The 18,251-nt window shown below is 52.1% G+C and overlaps 2 protein-coding genes across 2 annotated transcripts; one reads left to right on the forward strand and one right to left on the reverse strand.

Moving 5' to 3' along the window:
* The first annotated feature begins 382 nt into the window (after positions 1–382).
* On the forward strand, positions 383–7,779 carry LOC120653016 (autophagy-related protein 9-like). The gene is made up of 10 exons (XM_039931000.1): positions 383–652; positions 1,392–2,025; positions 2,114–2,434; positions 3,106–3,328; positions 3,503–3,682; positions 4,395–4,601; positions 5,354–5,431; positions 5,507–5,577; positions 5,674–5,784; positions 6,606–7,779. The coding sequence occupies exons 2-10, from the start codon at positions 1,451–1,453 to the stop codon at positions 7,498–7,500; spliced, it is 2,661 nt and encodes an 886-aa protein (XP_039786934.1). The 5' UTR covers positions 383–652; positions 1,392–1,450; the 3' UTR covers positions 7,501–7,779.
* Positions 7,780–10,433: 2,654 nt separating this feature from the next.
* LOC120653017 (ACT domain-containing protein ACR8-like) lies at positions 10,434–13,609 on the reverse strand. The gene is made up of 4 exons (XM_039931001.1): positions 12,991–13,609; positions 12,038–12,857; positions 11,314–11,418; positions 10,434–11,084 (listed from the first exon to the last, which is right to left on the reverse strand). Exons 1-4 carry the CDS (start codon positions 13,050–13,052, stop codon positions 10,728–10,730), a joined length of 1,344 nt encoding a protein of 447 aa, XP_039786935.1. The 5' UTR covers positions 13,053–13,609; the 3' UTR covers positions 10,434–10,727.
* Between the last annotated feature and the right edge of the window lie 4,642 nt (positions 13,610–18,251).

Here is an 18,251-nt window from a genome sequence, read left to right on the forward strand (position 1 = left end):
AAGTGTTACCGTATAATGCTAGTGCCCGTTTGCCCAGATAGATCTCGTGCCACCAAAGACGTTTCCGCGACCTTGGAATTTTATCACGTCACACGACCACCACCATCCTTCGAATCTCTTTCGCCAAAAGAAGTGAACGTTGACGTGCACCTTCTTTTTCTCGCAAGATGTTGACGTGCAATCTGTACAATCCTCGCTCGCAGCTTCTTTTTTTTTCTATCCAAAAGAAGGTAAATTAAAAGCCCTCTGGGATCTGGTCACAAATGACAGTGCTTAACAGAATATAATACCCGAAGCAGCGAATGAGTGGGGCCCGATGCGCCAGCCCTTGCGACTCCCGATTCCTTGGCGATTAACGCAACACGAAACCCGCGGATAAACGGAACGAACAAAACGATCCCCTCCCCTCCTACGATTCCCCTTCCCGATCCCGTCACGTCTCCTGAGAGGCACGCCCTCCCTCCTCGCCTCCCCTGCCTTGCCGTCCCCTCGTCTTCCTCCCCCCTCGCGCGTTTTCCCCACCCCTCCTAACCCCAGCGCCGCCGCCGCCCGCAGTCCACCGCGAGTCATCTGCTCACGCGGAGCCTCCAGCCCCCGCGCGCCTCCCCCCCGACCATCGCGCTCGCGCCCGGCGATCGCCGGAGCTCCCCAGGTCGGTGCAGCTGTCTCTTCCTCTTCACATGGATTTTGTTTTTTTTGTGGCGATTGTGCGGGTAGATTGGCGGAACTAGTTCGATTCGGTTCCCGAGTCCGTTCCGCGATTGTTGGCGGAGAACTCTGGCGGTTGAATCGGTCTTGTGTTGTGTGGTGGGGTGGGGTGGGCTAGAGCCTTGAGAGTACAGGATTCGCTGGAAGTTAGCTCGCGACCTGTTGGTCAGCTGCTGAACCTTGAGCTCCGGGACAGCGAATTGGCGAATTGCTTTTCGTGGATGTGACGTGGTGGGTGCGGAGGGAGATAGGTGTTGTGCAATTACGTTTGGGCTGTTTTGTGCCACTGGGGTGTTGATTGATCAATTCATCAATACACAGGAACTTGAGGATTGTTTAGTTTGGGCTGCAATTATTGCTGCTTGCAGTTCCAGAGGATAAACTGGTATTTTCAGGGAGATAGGTGTTGTGCAATTAGTGCTTGATGTAGGAAAATTACATCTGCTCAGAGTATTTTCAATTTGGTTTTAATGCCTTCCAAATGTAGCTGCTTAAGCTCTTTCAGGACTTAGCTTTGCCATGTCTACTGATCCAAATAGTAATGCCTTTACGTTATGCATAGTTTGTCCAGTTTAGTTCTTTTGTCGTATTTGTGAGTTCTGAAGGAACGTTGAATTTATTGCACTTCTACTATGTGGAAAATGGCGGTATGCAAAACGTGGATAATTTGTTTTTACATGTAGGTGCATACGTCTGGCATGGCAAGGGAGTTATCAACTGCCCCTGCCTTCTGTTTTCGTGAATGATGTCCTTCCTTTCGAAGGACACACATGCACAAACAAGATTTAACTGGCCATGGAGAAGCCAATCCCCATTGTCAGCACAACTACTTGTTGATATTCCACCTGAAGTAGAGTTGTCAGACTACCGACGGTTGCCAAGTTCTGGAAGTGAGAGCCCGTCAGGACTTCTCCATGGTGAAGGCTTCAAGGAAGAACCGATTCCTGACTTGGATATATTCTTCGAAAGGCTTTACGAATATTTCTGCGCAAAAGGGCTCAGGTGTATTATTACCAAATGGATAATAGAGATCCTCAATATACTTTTTATGGTATGTTGTATCGGATTTTTCTTCTTATTTGTTGATTGGGATACCCTTATTCATTTGAAATGCGGTGTGGAGGCACTTGAATCTGGGGAGAAACCATGTGATCTGATGAAGGTCATTAAGCATGACCCATTAGTCCCCTTCACATTGCCCAAAATGATAACTGTTGGTTCAATGGTCATATTGACAAGCTATGGACTTACCAATTTCCTCAAGTTCTTTGTACAGTTAAGAAGTACACTCAATGTTCGTCAATTCTACAATGACAGGTAACCTTTCTGCTTATGTATTTCATGCTTAACTTTTTTTTTAGCTCAGAGCAATGACTTTACCTATATTATGTGTACCTTCATGCAGGCTTAAGGTCAATGACCTTGAGATCCAGACCATATCGTGGCCCAGAATAATCGAGAAGGTTGTCCTGCTCCAGAAATCTCAAAAACTTTGTGTTGTTAGGGATCTCTCAGAGCATGATATTATCATGAGAATCATGAGGAAAGAAAATTATTTGATTGGGATGGTGAATAAGGGCATCCTTTCATTTCCAATTCGTTCTTGTGTGCCTGGAGCTGGTCCAACTGTCAGATCACATCAGCATGACAGGAGAAACCATTTAATACTTCCCAAGGCCCTTGAATGGACCTTAAATTGGTGCATCTTCCAAAGTATGTTTGATAGGTAAGGCAGTCCGAAGCTCTCATCTGTAACTACTTATGACCACTGGATTTTTTTTTTCCAACTATAGTTGGCTAAAATACTTGTCTCTACACGACCAAGCTATGTGTTTGTTTTTACATGCTACTCTTTCTTTGGATATGAGCTCAGCCCAGATAGTCTGTCAAGCTTCTGCTTTAGCACATAGCTGCATTAGATGGGTGATATAAATCAACTAACTGTTAATGCAATCTTTATTATTTTACCTTTTTTATTTAATACTGGTGACACTTTGAATAAAAAAAGAACTATTGACATAACTCTTACCAGGGCAGTGCGCATTGCTAAATTTTATTACAATCTGTACTAATACATTTTCTAGGTTACCAGATTTAAATTCTCATTACTTCCATTAGCTTGAATAGTCAATCCATAAAGGAATCATAGAGGGATCCCACTTCCTCACATAAGTCTGAATCTCTTCCAGCAGATCATGAGGGGGGTTTACATGTTAGTACCTAGAGTCTTCCCCAACCTCCAATGTGTATACCATCCATGTATCTCTCTACCAAGCATTTGTATATTGTTTTGGGATGGTTGAAAACATATAGCTTACTATATTGTTCTATTTTGCTAGGGTTTGGTCTCTTCTCATTGTTAATTTTTTTTGCTGAACATCCATTCTCCTTTTTCAGTAAATTTTGCGTACGGAAAGAGTTTTTGACAAGTCCAGATGTGTTGAAAAAGCGACTTATATTTGTTGGCATTGCAATGCTTATCCTGTCACCCTGCCTTGTGATATTTCCATTGGTGTACGTCATTCTAAGACACGCTGAAGAAATTTATAATCACCCCAGTACAGCATCATCTAGGCGATGGTCAAACTTATCGAGGTGGATCTTTAGAGAGTATAATGAGGTAGCTTATTCTCAGAACTCATTATTCCCTTTACTGTCATTGTAGTTGCAACAAATGATCTAAATGAATCTTTGATCACTCCAGCTCCCCATTCTCAGTTTCTGTCGCATAATTCCATAGTATTTGCGCACATTGTTTTCCTGATCTAAAACTCATTGATTACAATTATTTCAGGTTGATCATTTCTTCAGACACAGAATGAACAACAGTGCTGTGCATTCTTTAAATTACTTGAAGCAATTTCCAACCCCACTGGTTTCCATCGTGGCAAAATTTGTATCTTTTGTTTCTGGTGGCTTGGCTGGTGCTCTAATAATCATTGGATTTGTGGGTGAATCTATTCTCGAGGGACATGTAAGCCCTATGTTTTGAACTGTTGCTTTGGCTAAATTGCAAGTGCCCCTCTACAAGTCACTAAGTGCAGATACCTTCCTGCAAGTAAAATACCTGTGTTTATTAAAAAAAAACTCAACCTGCAAGGGGTAAGACAGCCCCCGGGCATTTTGCTAAGAAAAACTGAAGAAGACCTTCTCACGCAGGTCGACAAAACCCCCCGAACCCCCGCCCACCCTTACACAGCGGCACCGTAGCCCGTGTGAGACGACCAATGACCTGGGTCAGGCCTTAGACCTGTGCTTTGGTGTGAGATAGACGAGGGGATATTTTTAACCCCAGCCTGAAATTTGCTTCCACAAGGAGTCGAACCCAGGACCTGAGTGCTATTAGAGCCACCTAACCAAAGGCGAAGGCGAAGGCGAAGGAGAGGGTGTGAGAGGATCTGACTAAATGTCTGGTGGGCACATTTGATCTAGTGGACTTAAGTGCACAGTTATAACCTTCCTCATCCCCACCTTTCTATGCTGCCAACAAGCGCGGAACACTTGAGGTTGCAACTTGATATGGCATGAAGTTAGAATTTCACATATGGTGATAAATGAACAATTTTACTTGTAGGGGCGTGTTACTTGAAGTCACTTGTAGGGGGTATATGCAGCTCGATGTGACTTGTATTTGGTTGGTACTTGCATCTTATTCACCTTGTAAATCTAATATGTTACTTTTGCAGATTTTTGGAAGAAACCTGCTCTGGTATACCATTGTTTTTGGAGCAATAGCAGCTGTAAGTCGAAAAGTAGTGGCAGATGAGCTTCAAGTAATTGATCCAGAAGGGGCAATGTGCCTCGCTGTTCATCAAACACATTACATGCCAAAGCGGTGGCGTGGTAAAGAGAGCAGCGAACTTGTGCGAAGAGAATATGACACATTATTTCCGGTAACTAATTCAGCTTTATTATTTCATTTCACATAGCTGGCTAGCTGGCGTAAAATTGTTCGTATGCCATACTTTACCAACAGGCCAAGGTACCCAAAAAAAAATCCTGCGTGCCATACAGTTTGGCTTTAAAATGCAGGTGTTCCAATCCATCCATTTATTTGTATCCAGCGCTCCTTTGAAATGCCCCATGCCACTGCCATACTAAAAGACGTTATTCTCAACTTCTTTTTCTATTACCCATTCAAATTTATAAGGTGTATGTTGATGGAAAAGGTCACACTTCCTAGCTTTTGATCAATGATTAATCTAATTATATGGAAGTTCAGTGTACATAAATCTAGACAGTTCAGGGTACTTTTAGTGTGATATTGATTTGGTAATAATCAGCTATAATGTAGGATATTTATTTGTCAAATTATGCTTATGATGATTTTCCCAGACCAAGCTATGCCTTACAAAATGGAGGCAGTACTTTTAATTTTTCTAATAGGGTACTACTAGTGGGGAAATGCAGTTTGGATCTGTGCTAGAAAGTAGAAACTATTTTAGATAGCTATGTAGATCCACAGAACACAAGTAAAATGCTTTGTTTCATAGTTAGAAATGTTAGAAATCTGTATCTTACATTAAGATCTTGGTTGATTCTACTTATATGGCGTATGTTTTACATCATGGGTATAAGCATGTTGGTTTTGCGGTTTGCTTCAATTATATGGCACTAAGAATTGACTTCAGAATTTATGATGCAGTATACTATAATTATGCTACTTGAGGAGATGGCCTCCATTTTCATCACTCCTTACTTGCTCATTTTTGAGCTACCAAAGGTAGTGTTCTGAACTAACTCAACAGTGTTTTTCATTTAAACCAAGTTATTTACATTTGTGAATTCTTATCCACAGCGAGTTGACGACATTCTGCGCTTCATCTCAGACTTCACAATTTATGTAGATGGAGTGGGAGATGTATGCAGGTTCTCTGCTGCTGTTTCTTTTCTTAGTTTCTTAGCCCTTATTTTTGTTTCGACCTTTGCAATACTTAACATTTTTATTTCTCTATCTTTCAATAGCCTAAGCTTGTTTGACTTCAAAAGACATGGAAATACAAACTATGGGTCACCATTCAATGGTCTTAAAAGCCTCAGAAGCTCTCAAGGGAAAATGGAGAAATCATTCTTAAGGTACATGCAATTTCAAGTATTATTTATATTTTTTTACTATGCATGTAGTGTGACTTATCACAAATGCATCCTATGTGCTGTCAAGGGTTGATTCTGTCTTGGAGAGCTTGAGTACTTCAATTCTTGCTCTGAAGTTCTTGTCTTCTGCTGAATGCGATTCTTGCAAGATTATGTCTAACCACATGAACTATGCATTAGTGCCTGTAAAATACGTACCATCTAAAATGCACAGGTAAACAATTTGGAAAGGGGCTTTAGGAAGTAAATCATTAGGGTTTAGTTGAAATGTAAACTAAATGCTGAAAATTCCTAGAACATTCGCCTCTTCCAAACATTCCTTAATATGGGTATTTGGTGGAAAATGTTGCCTAGGAAAACAAAAGCATCCAGTATATTTTTAGAGTGCTTAATCTTAAGCATGGCCTAGAGCAGTAACCTTTTTATGCCTTTAATCATTATGGCCTTATTGATACTAGATGTAGCAGACTGTAGGCACTGACATTTTTTTAGCACTTATCAGAAGTTATTTTTAGCACTATACAGTGGAATATAAGCACTGATGAAAGATATATCAGGCACCATTCTATTTGTCCCACTATGTGCACAGTACACCCCAATTCATGTCCTGGGTTTGGCTGCTGCCATCAGGCCTGAACTGCGCATTTACATTTTTCCACTATCCTTTAGAGAATGGCATCTCTGGGAGGTTGAGATCAGAATAGGTTATCTGTACTTAGCTGTTCGAACCAGATTTTGTGTTTGCATTGCAAAACCAGGAAGCAGGCATATGAATTCTAACTGTATGACATGATTGTATTCAGTTTTCAGAGCGTCTACCCATCATGGGAGCCAAATGCTGATGGCAAGCAATTCTTATCTATCCTCCAAAAGTTCAAGGAAAGGCAAATACGTCAGCAAGCTCTTGCACAATATCAAGCAATGGAAGCTTCAGGCTTTGTGGCAGGCACTAGAAGTCAAACATTCCAACTACTCCAAAGTGGTATCCATGGCCATGCTGAGGCCACCTTGCCTCCTGTTTATAACTTGGGTCCCTTGGGATTGCTTGACACGGACCAAAGAACTCATCCATATATCCTGGACTGGTATTATACGTGTCATCCACCACACTCAGATGCAGCTGAGACTCCCCAATTTGAGCAAGCGTTCCCCGAGACTGGTGTGAGCACAAGTCCACCAGCAAGGGAAACATCTGAAATTGAAGAAGTCGGAAACTGGGAATATGAGTTGTATGAAAGAGTTCAGAGTCATCTTGGGGCATCAACATCAAGTGCTCTGTTCCAGAACGCTCCAGTGAAGCACCATGATATAGAAGAGAACTCTAATAGCCATTGGTGGGATCATGCCGCTAAATATTCTGGCGGTCCGCAAGGCAGCTTCATTGAGCCTCCAGAATTTGGAAATCGATACATGTCAGACCCACGTTCCAGTAAGCACAGCGCAGGTATATCAGAGGGGAGCACAGAGGATCTGGAGCAGAGCAATAGCAGAAGCGGCAGCGGTGGCTGGAGAAGCCCCCATGCCTTGTCCAAGACAAGGTATATGGACGGCTCTGACATCGAGGAAGGGTTGAGCCTGCACTTCGCTGATGCCCATCATAAGGATGAAGATGATCGACACCTGGTCGCCGATCATCAGAACCCCACGCTAGCTGGCCTTCATGTAAGAATAATACCCAGAAGCAGTGACCCTGTGTAAGATGGTTAAACTCACAGGATTAGTTAATGCTTGTGTGCGCTTGCAATTCGTTGTGTGAATCGCATCAGAAACAAAAAAAAAAAAAGGGCACGTCTCGCTCATAAACTGGCAAAACAGCCACAGATTCTTTTGTACAGTACATGTCAGTAACCACAGTATATAGTGTTGTCCTGCTCTGTTTAGGGTGGGGATGATAGAAACATTCATTTACAAATTACAAGTTGGAACGCGTGCTTGGAAGTGAAACACAAGTGCGGTAACCTTGGTGGTCGTTTGTCACTTGTAGCTCTTTCAAGTTGCATCATTGAAATATAGAACTTGTAAGCTGGCAATTACTACCCATTATATACTGGAGACCTGGCGTAGCTTCAACGTCGGAGATCTACAGCTATGCAGACACGGACTCTTCAGCTGCGAATCCTGTGGGATGCGATGCCGGAATGGGGGTAGCTTTGCTCTGCGCCTCAGCATGGAGTCCCTGGCACGGTGGTGATTCTGCCCTCGTGAGAGCCAGACAAGGAGCTGCCAGCTTTAGCTTTCTTGTCGAAGCCATCAAGAATTCAAGATCGTCGTCCTTACAAAACGAGGCCGTTTTGATAGGTGAGAAAGTAGGTTTTGTACGCACGCAACGCAACATACGGACGATACCAAACCCTCGCAGCTATAGAAACGGACAGGCTGGGACCAGTAGGACACTGGACTTCCGGGGCAGACCGGCGACAAGAACGAAAGGGACCTCATCTGGGAATTGCTACCCACGTTGCTAACTGCTCACGGTCCAAACTGCACTGCTGTATATCACCAAAGACAGTCTAGAAAAATCTGGTGAAACCCTTATTTTTCCGGTTTGATGGAACTTTGATATAAATCCATGGGTGAAGCCAGCAAACAAGGCCACCGGGGTCATCTCCATTACACGATGGGGTCGGCGAAAATGGTGAGCAGTACTTCTCCATTGAATTGGCACTGTTTTGTCCAACGGCGAAGCTGGGCTCCGCCCTGTACAAATCATTAAGTTTCAAACAACGGAAACAGCTTGTTTTCACCATGTTTTCTAAAGGCAGGTAAGCTCGAGTGGAGGGAGAATAACATAAACTCTCTTGGGTTAGAAGGATTAGCACATTCTGAAAAGCCTGTTCATTGCAAAATCCTGCTCATAAGAACAGGGCAGGGCTTACGATCTCCGCTTCAGTACTGCTGTGCTGGCTGCGGCGGCTAGTGGTTGCCAAGGCCCATTCCGGGGCGTCCTTGCACCCAGTTGTCCACTTGGCGTTGATTAATGGCGATGGCGGTCGTAGCCGCCCCGTCACAAGCACACCGAACTGAACCCACCACATTCACACAGGATGGTTTCCCGCACGTTTTGCTCCCCACCCATGGACTCCACCGCACCGCAACCACCCGTCGCTTTCGCCGGTTCAAACCGGCAACGAACGCAGCGGCCCGGCCCCCAGACCAAACCCCGAAGCAGTATCACTCCGGCCGGGCACGTACTCGCCTGCTCCCCGATCTCTCCTCCCTCTCGCGCTCACAACAGAGAGGGGAAGGCAGAGGACTCGGGACTCCGTGGCGGCCGGCAAGAGGTCGGTCGAGGAACGAGTTTGAGAAAGGTTGGGCGGTCATTTTCCCCAGCCGATCCAGGCCCCCCGAAAGCAACGGCGATCCGCGAAGCGCCTCGCCGCCCGCCTCGTACCAAGGGCTTCTGGTCCGATCCGCGGCGGTTGGGCGGTGGGTCGGCGGTGGTTGGGGGCGGGGCTCTTCTCGTTTCTTGCCGCCAACGCCTGGATCGGCCCCGCCCCCCGCTCGCATGACGGCATGAGCAGAGCACGACCCGGTTAAACTAAAGCGGCGGCGTTTCGGTGACCCGATCGTCCCGAGGAGATCGCAGCCGCGCCACCGTGTCCGGGCGGGCAGGTATCGTACGGGCGGCGCCTTCGAGAACCGAGAGGGGAAAAAATAACCGAGAGGGGACTGGGAGGGCGGCGAAAATTCCTGTGATAGCGATATGCCGGCCGACCCAGTGCGTGCTAGTACGTGCGTGCTGCTGCGAGCGTGCGTGGATTCTTTTCCCGGTTTCTTATTGAGGGGACAGGGCGAGCTGTGAGCCCGTGAGCGCATATGTCACTGCAGGGGGACACCTCAGGGATCCATTGGTCTGCAGCGTCTCCTTGAACCGAATTTCCAGTGCGGCTGTAACAAGTCAAACGTTTTTGTTTTGAGCTGACAGCGAAACGATGTCGGTAACTACGTTTTTTTTTCGAGAACTTGCCTGGGCAACATTTCATTAAGAAGAAGTGTCGGTAGTTACGTTGAAAGTTGTACCGCGGAGAGAAAGCTGTGCTTGAGTCGATGATTTTGTAGGCCAATTTGGGGGGGGGGGGGGGGTTCTTGTGCGAAGCTTTTGACGAGGGCGGTTTGCTTCCTGAAAGTTCAAACGAAATTTGTTAAATTAAACTGTCATGTTCGGCTGATTATCCTGTTGCGTGACCTCAATTTTTTGACTTTTTTAATGTGCATCGGTAAACTTTAATATTGTTACGATTACTCTTCTAAAGTGCCACGTGGCAGCATCTTCAAAATTACGCGAATCAAGCTCACTGTTCACATGAGATCCCCTTGTGGTCTGGCAAGAGTCACTACCATGGCTTTTTAGGGTTGGAACGAGGATATGTACTCTCTTTTTTCTTACTAAAAACTTGACCTCGGGTGGTTTATGACGGTCCCACTGTGTTTCATTAAGAGGAGATGCTCTCTTTCTCATTGCATAACAGCAGAACAAAGATTCATGATGCTGACTAGTGGGTAATACATATAGTCAACACAATATACTTCAATATCTTAGAATAGAGCTCCATTGGCTATTTGTTTTCTGCCCTATCTCATATACTGGAGCGCACAACAAGGGAAAATTGACACTGGATGTGTACGCACGGTTAAATGCTGAACAAGTATTTACTAGTTACCATCATAAGGTATGTACAGCTCCACATGGATGTATTATATTTCACCCATCTGTCTATTTTCATGTAAAAGGAAGATAGATACATGGCCCCACTGAGGCCCCAGCTGTTGCCGACCAGTAACTTTTAAAGCCTTTCCTTTCCACTTACTACTATGTACACGTGGCAACGAAAGCTAGAAACGGCAAATTAAACTCCTACTCAATTTACAAACTAACCCATGCACCATCCCATATTTACACAAGGGTCCCACCGTTGATCACGTCCTCACGAGCAGGATCTTATGAGGCCAAGGCTGACCAGGTTCTTCTTCACGAGGCTCCCCAGCGAGAAGATCCCCGCGCCGCCGCCGCGGCCCGCGTCGCCCTCCGTGGAGCACAGGCGCGGCCACCGCTCCTCATCCACCCGCAGGCTCTCCGTGCCGATCCTCTGGATCACGTCGTCGATGGTCTTGGGGTCCGCCGGCCGGCCGGCCACGTCGGTGACGTGGAACACGTTCATGGCCATGTCGCCCCTGGTGGTGATCTCGGCGTGCGTGACCGAGAGGCTGTTCTCCCGGAACACGCGCGTGACGTAGGCCAGCAGCCCGCGGCGGTCGGTGATGCGCAGCTCCAGCCTGACGCCCTACCACAAGGCAGAGGATCAACAGCGTTAGAAGGGTCGCGACTGGGATTTCCGCCGAACACATGGCGGTGAAGTGGAAAGTAGGGCACAACGAAAGAGACTTTCGCTGCCACTAGGAGTAGGAGTACTCCGTTGTAGTGTGAAGATGGGAGGATTCCGGAATCGGGTGCTTTTGCCGCGGTGGCGTGGCATGGAGGGAAAGGAAGGGAGATATTCAGCGATCACGCACCTCGGATGCGCGCCTCTCGATGGCCGCTTGCAAGCATTGGATCACGCGCCGCCTCTCGGCCAAAGAGCTGATTGGCCGCCCGTCCAACCGCCTGATGTAGAACTCCTGCCGCCAAACCAAGCAACGGTTAATCGAACGGACTCAAATTCAGAGACAAAAATGAATGAATTCAACAGCCGTGCAGAGTTCACTGTCTGAATTCAGTTGGCATCAGCATTTCGGTAGGTTTGATGTCATGAATATAGATAGTATACAGGGGATTCAATTTTGATGGCAGAACAATGTAACAATGTAAATGGGATAATCTACTACTTCTTCCATTTTATTTGACCTGACTGACAAGTCCCAGAAAATTCAGTGAAAGGGAATTTTTCATGAACAGAAGCCATCAAAATATTATCAGACCTTATTAACTTCAAGCTCACACAAGAATCACAATCACGGCAAACAAAAGGTAAAAGTTGGGTAAAAGTGAGTGAGAAAAAAATGGCAGGATGATCATACGCCTAACGCAATCTGTCACCCATGGAAACGTCGAGATTCATGAGAGGCACTCCAACACAAGAACTCCAGAGGATGGAGAATTTGGCAATAGCGGCCCTAAATTAGCGCAAGCAAATTCGGGGGATACATGTCAAGGGCTCCAAATGTGTAGCCCCAACCTGCTTCACCCAAAAAAAAATCTTTGCGGATCAATCGAGAAAGAAACGGCTAGAAGCCTCACCTGCTGCGCGTGATCGCCGTCGGTGTCGAACGTGCCGTGGTACACCACGTAATCCAAGTCCGTCAATGTGCAGACGACGTCGAAGAGAAGCTTGGGCCGGTCGCGGCAGCTCACGGTGACCACCGAGTACCCCCTCTCCCCCCAATCCTGCACCGCGACCGCCGTCGTCGTGGGCTGCTCCGCCTGGTCGGCGCGGCTCCCGGCCTCCCCGTCCTCGTTGAGCAGCTGGTGGAGCCGCCGGTCCAGGTTGACGGACGCGGCGTCGGCGAGGACGACAGTCCTGGCGCCGCGCGCGCCGCCGCGGAGGATGTGCCTGAGCCTGGACTCGACGCGTCTGACCCGCACCGCGTCGTCGATGGGCGCGCCCGTCTCCTCGTCGCGCACGAACACGAGCGCGGCGACGCGGCCGCCGTGCGTCCACGCCCTGGCGTCGACGATGCCGCATCGGAGGTCGTGCAGCACGGCGAAGACCTCGGAGAGGAGGCCCGGGCGGTCAACGCCGACGAGCTCGAGCAGGGTGTGCACCCCCGCCGCCGCCCCGGCCGCAGGCGGCGTGCGCGGCGGCAATGCGTCGGCGGAGAGCGAGGACTCGAGGCGCGCTAGCAGCGCGTCGGCGTCGGCCACCTTGCGGCCCGCGGCGTCGGTGACGTGGAAGACGTCCATGAACCACCGCCCGTCGTCCGAGGAGATGTAGCCCTTGCGGACGCAGACGCCGTGGTCCGAGAGCGCCGCCACCGCCTCCAGCAGCACGCCGTGCTTCCGCGCGCTGTGCACCTGCACCAGCGTCGCCGTCTCGCAGACGCCGTTGTCCACCGCCACCCTGCGCGTCGCCGACCGATCACCGACCGCCCCACCCGAAGGAAATGACCCAAGAACAAGAACCGCTGAAAAAAGGGAGGAAATCCCCCCCCCCCCCCCTCCCACCCCCCAGGCCCCCACACACCTCCCCTTACCTCGGGGTGTTCATGTGGCGCACGAAGAGCTCGTACACCTCGGAGGGATGGCACCGCTCCATCGCCGGAACCCTCCTCCTCGTCCTCCTCGCCTCGGCCTCGGCCTCTCCTCCCCTCCGCTCCGCTTCAGTTTCCCTTCCCGGGCTCTCGCGTCGCGACGGTTCCCTTTCCCGCGGGGGCGTGCGTTTCTTTCCTCCTGGGCAGGGCAGGGCAGGGCTGCAGCGCTGGCGGAGATTTCGGTTCGGTCGGGGGGGATCGTAAATCTGGTTGGGGATTGCGGCCACGGAGCGTCGCGCTGGTTCAAAATTGGGTGCGGGAACGGTGGGATTTCGCTTCGGTCTGTGCTGGCGCTTGGTGGCTGCCGCCTGCCTGTGTCTGGGGCCTGGGCGCGCGCGCGCGGGCGGGCGTCTGGGGATGGCTGGCCGGGGTTGTCTGGGTCAGCGCCCGTCTAAAATGGGGGACGAGCTCGAGACCGGCGACTTCAGGCGATCCCTGCCCACGGATCGTTGCGTGGGTTCGGGCGTTCGGCCCGGGCTCCAGAGTCAAACTGCGGTCGTGGGCGAGGACCGGGCAAACGGAACGGTATGCGCTTGGACTACTGGAGTTGGACCCAACGGGTCGTGTTGCAATTTTTTTTATTTTTTTGAGCCACTACTAGTAGTAGGAGGAGGCGGAGACGCTGCCGTGTGCAAAAAGCTTGCGGGATCCGGTGGGAAAGTGATGACTCACTGGCCTTTGCCGCCGTGGGAAGGGATGGAGCGGAGAGGAAGAGGATGGGGGATCGCCGCGCCCCGGGCCCCACGCGTGGTCGCCACCAGGCACCTGGCAGCCTGCCGCGCCGCGCCCGCGCCCACGCCCACGCGCTGGCGCCCCACGCCTTTTCCAGATTCTTTCGTGCGCCCGGACGCACGGGTACAGCAGTGGTCGCTTGCTCCGGCACTCCACCACGCTCACTGTCTGTTACAGTGTTACTGGTTTTAGCAATCGCCAGTTTCCGCTCGGCGTGCTCGCCGGCGACGGCGACGGGCGCGTCGCGAGGGCACGGAACGCGCACCGGCTTTCGGCGGGACGACCGGAACGTCTCAACACCCGGTGGCTGCGTCTGCCTGTGTGGGCGTTCACACTTGAGGAAACGTGGTCCGGCTCGGTGTGATCCGGCGGGGAACCGGAAGCAAACTACAAAAGTTCTTTGCCGGAAACGGAACGGGGCGTCGGCGGGCCTTGATAGCGGCGGCCCCGGGTCAACCACCGCCACCGGCCACCGCGCTCGGAGGTCGGAGACCACCGCGCGGAGCTGGCTCCCGTCCCCACCTGCCGCGCCCAGCTTGCGCGCACGCTGGCACGCACACGCACACGCGCCAGCCCGCACTACGATTTTCAGATGCGCGGCGAGTCCGATCCCACCGAACCGTGGGCCCGGGCAAGGCCGAGGCATCTCCCTCCGTTCAGACGGGTCAGTGGCTGATGGCCCAGCGCCGCCGCGCGTCCATCCTCCATCCCCTTCCCCTGTTGCTTGCCGTCCAAGCTAACTCACGGTTCCTCTCTTTCTTGGACTTGTCAATGCAGGCCAAAGAAGGACGGGCCGGAGCCGGAATTCATGATCCCTCGGTCAGAAAACAAAAAAACGTGTCAGGGTGCCAATCACATTAGAAAAGACTAAACGCGCCATGAATTCCGAGGAGAAACAAGACCATCGGCGGTCGCCAAAGAATTCCGAGGACGCAAAGAACTCTCTCTCCCATCAGAGGTTCTTTTCATTAGAAAGGGGTGATCTGTGTCGTCATTAATTAATCGAGGTTAGTTGGTCTCAAGTCCATCCGGTAACAGTGATTCTGTTGCCACAAACCTGCGATCCGAAAAGGCACGTTGTGGTGGCAGCCAGCAGAGTTTCTCGCTGCGTCCCGTCGTGTCGATCTCATGCCGGCTGGGCTCTCGATCGTGTCCGCCGCCCGGTTCCCGTCGGCGCCGCTGCTCGCTCGATCGCCGGTCGGGCTCCGGTCAGATCGATCGATTTCCCCCAGTTGGATTTGCTTGCGAGTGAAGCCCGAGTCGGAAGGTAGGAGAAAACCCGGCCGAGATCTCATAATGGAGCCATTCGAGTAGCTTGACCCCTGCAGATCTATCCCCTAATGATGCAGTCCTTTCCGCACATGCCCTTTCTATCTGCCCCCCCCCCCCCCCCACCTCGCAGAATTTCTCGCCCGCCGTGCACATCCTTTCAGGTTGGTTCTACCAGGTTGCGACTTTCTGGCTCATGATGAGGGACATCGCACGTGATCTTCCTCCCAAAGTTACACACGTCCAGGGTCCGTTTCCAATGCCGGTCGTTTGTCTTGTCCCCCCTCCACAGATCGACACGGATCGTGGGGTGGATCATTTGCCGGTCTTTTTCTTGATCTGCGATGATAGTGGGATGATGCTGGTGTGCAACCGTGTGTGTTTTTACATATCTCTTGCTTGCTCCAAGTAAGGCCCTGTTCGCCGCTAGTTTGGCTGGGCTGGAGCCAGCCATGGCTGATTCCGTTGTTGCCTTGAAACGGGAGACGTCGTCCGCCGGCATCACCTCCGCTTAAAATAATTGGAGATGGAGATGTGTACGATCTCGGGCGTCCTCACGTGGTTGCCCACGCTCCCTGGCAGGTGGGTCCGTCCGCATGCGTGGCGAGCTGACAGTGGATCCGCGTCGCGCGGTCTCGGGTCGGTGTCTTGCTCGGGTTTTTTTTCCGGAGCGCTCGCTTTGCGTACCCACCGCCCCGGTCGTTAGCGACGTCAGCTCGTGCCGTTTGGAGCCGAGGACGAAATCAGCGCTGGCTGGTTCCAGCCCAGCCAAACTAGCGCAGCCGAACAGGCTATAAATTATTTCTGCCTTCCTCATAGCTAGGGGCTAGGGAGTGAGTTTCTTGCATTGCCGACAAGATCGCCGGAGACGGAAAGCACGCCGCCGTCCAGCTAGTGCCGCACCCAGCGTTATTTATTGGCCCAATGGCATACACGAGCGAGATAGGAACGTGACCCGCTCTACTACTACTACCTCGTTGTGGCCGGCTGATGGGCTAGTAGGCTACCGGATCGGATCGGATCAGCATGCATGTGATGGTGATGCGATCCCCGTGTCGAGACCCCTGTCCTCCTAGTGACACTCGGTAATCAAAGGTGCGTGTCACTGGCTAGGCTGGGGCACGGCTAGGACTTGGGACCGCGTGGCCACCGGAAGGGCCCGTGACAGGCGGCGGCGGCACGCGGGAAAACGACCGTGTGTGGGCGGCGCGCGGAAACGGCGGCAGCGAAGCGGCGTGCCGCGTGCGCTCGACCGTCGCGGCGTTGCGCGGGTCCGGTCCAACCGAACGCCAGACCCTACCGTGGACGGTGGACGGGAACACCCCTTGGCCTCTCGGGCAGGGTGCCTTGGAGTTTGGACCCCTACCGGGCTGTCGCGACCCCAAGACTTCAGGGACACGGCAGGCCGCGCGGCATATGCCGGCGCGCCACGCACGCAGCGGCCGCCTGCTCCGAGGCCCCTAGTGCTGTAGCCGTGCAGAAACCACGCCGCCAGGGAACAGGCGGCAGCACACGGCAACGGCTAGGCCCGGGCGAGGCAGGGACGTGCGGGCGGAAGTGCAAGTGTGCGCGTGGCGCCTCCCGGTTGGCCGTCGGGGCGACGTGGTGCGCCCTCGGGCTCCGGGCACGGATCGGCGCGTGGGGCAGCGCGCCACCCCGCTCCGGCCTCCTCCGCGCATGTGCGCGGCTCCGATGTGGGGAGAAGGCAAAGCGAGCGCGCGGACGTGTCGACGCCCCACGCGCTCACGCGAGGCCGGCGCCAGAGCAGCGGCATGTGCCCGGCGCGAGCGGCGCGGCGGGGCCCTGTGGCGGTGGCGGACGGGTCGGGGAACGGCCGGGCGGACTCGGGGTCCGAGCCCGACGGCCCGAATCGCCTCGAAACCGACGAGATCGCACGGGGGGGACCGTGGCCGGACGGTGGGCGCCTGTCGCTGCCCGGCGCGGCGCGGCACCGCGCATGTGCCGCGTCCGCCGCGGCGTGTGCCCGCCCTCGCCTCGCGCCAAGCCCCTAGCTACCCCGTGCCCGCGGCCTCCGATTCCTTTCTATCCCCCCTCCCATTCCATGTGCGCCTGTTTCAGTTTCACCGGATCGCGTTCGTGCTTCGCTCCTGCAATTCATTTATTTATTTTCTTTCGATCGAGGGCAGCACGCGGCACGTTCCTGTGAAAAATCTTTTCCCCGCATCATCTGGATCGCTGGATTCCTGGAGTCTGCAGAAGCTAGGGAAAGCGACAGTGCTCGTACGAGCATTAGTATTCTGATCAAAGGAACCGGATGCGTGCCGGGGTCGCTCATGGCTCTGAGGTAAGCTTATGCTCCTACAGGATCCTCCACGATCTTGGAGGACGGCGACGCCCTCGTCCTGACGATCCTTTGTTTAAGCGAAGGCTTTAATCGCGGCTCGGCACGAGGTCCGATTCGTGCTTCACTTTCGGTCGTTTGCCCAGCTGGACGAACAACTTACACCTGCTTCTTTTTCCCCCTTTTTGCAGGCTTCAGTTTTACCCCAGCCGGCGTCGCGGTCAGAGGATCCAGGTCACCGCGTGCCTACCTGCACCTGTTACGCGCGCCCCGGCGAGGTTGGTGCGTGTTGGGTCACCAACCCGTCGTCACTCTGACTCTCTGTGTCCCTGTCCGTCGCTTGCGCCGGTGCGTGAGCGAGCTTTGGTTGTTGCCGTGGCCGCCGTCTCGTGCATGGCCTGGTCCTCGTGCTCGCTCGCTTCTGTTCGCGTCTTCCTGCCTGCTGAAAACTACTGGTGTGGTAGGACGCGGTAGTAGAATTCAGTCCGTGCTAGATTCAGGGGAAAAGGGAACTTTGTCGAACAAATTCCCTGGCGGTTGGATTCGAATTCCATGCCAAGCGAATCCAGGCAACAACGTGTTGGATGGAGGCGAGGAGTGGCGAGCGCGACGGCTGGCGAGCTTGAATCACGTTGTGTTTGGAGATGCTGATGCTTCGGCAACTTTGGCCAAACGCACCTGCCCACCTGGGGTACCGCCTACCCACCCGATTTTTCCCTCCGGAGGTGCAGCTTCCTGCGAACTCTGGGCAGGTGCTCCCTGGACGGCTGGCCCGAGCGAGCCTTTGTTCCTGACGCCGCACACCTGGGACGGCGACGCTGATGGATCGATGCATCTTCTGAGCTTTGGGAAGCGGTGTGTGTGAATGAGATCAGAGTCGACCGGCGAATGCGTTCCCCAG

The sequence above is a fragment of the Panicum virgatum genome, chromosome 9K (genome assembly GCF_016808335.1).
Source record: "Panicum virgatum strain AP13 chromosome 9K, P.virgatum_v5, whole genome shotgun sequence".
NCBI classification, from domain to species: Eukaryota; Viridiplantae; Streptophyta; class Magnoliopsida; order Poales; family Poaceae; genus Panicum; species Panicum virgatum.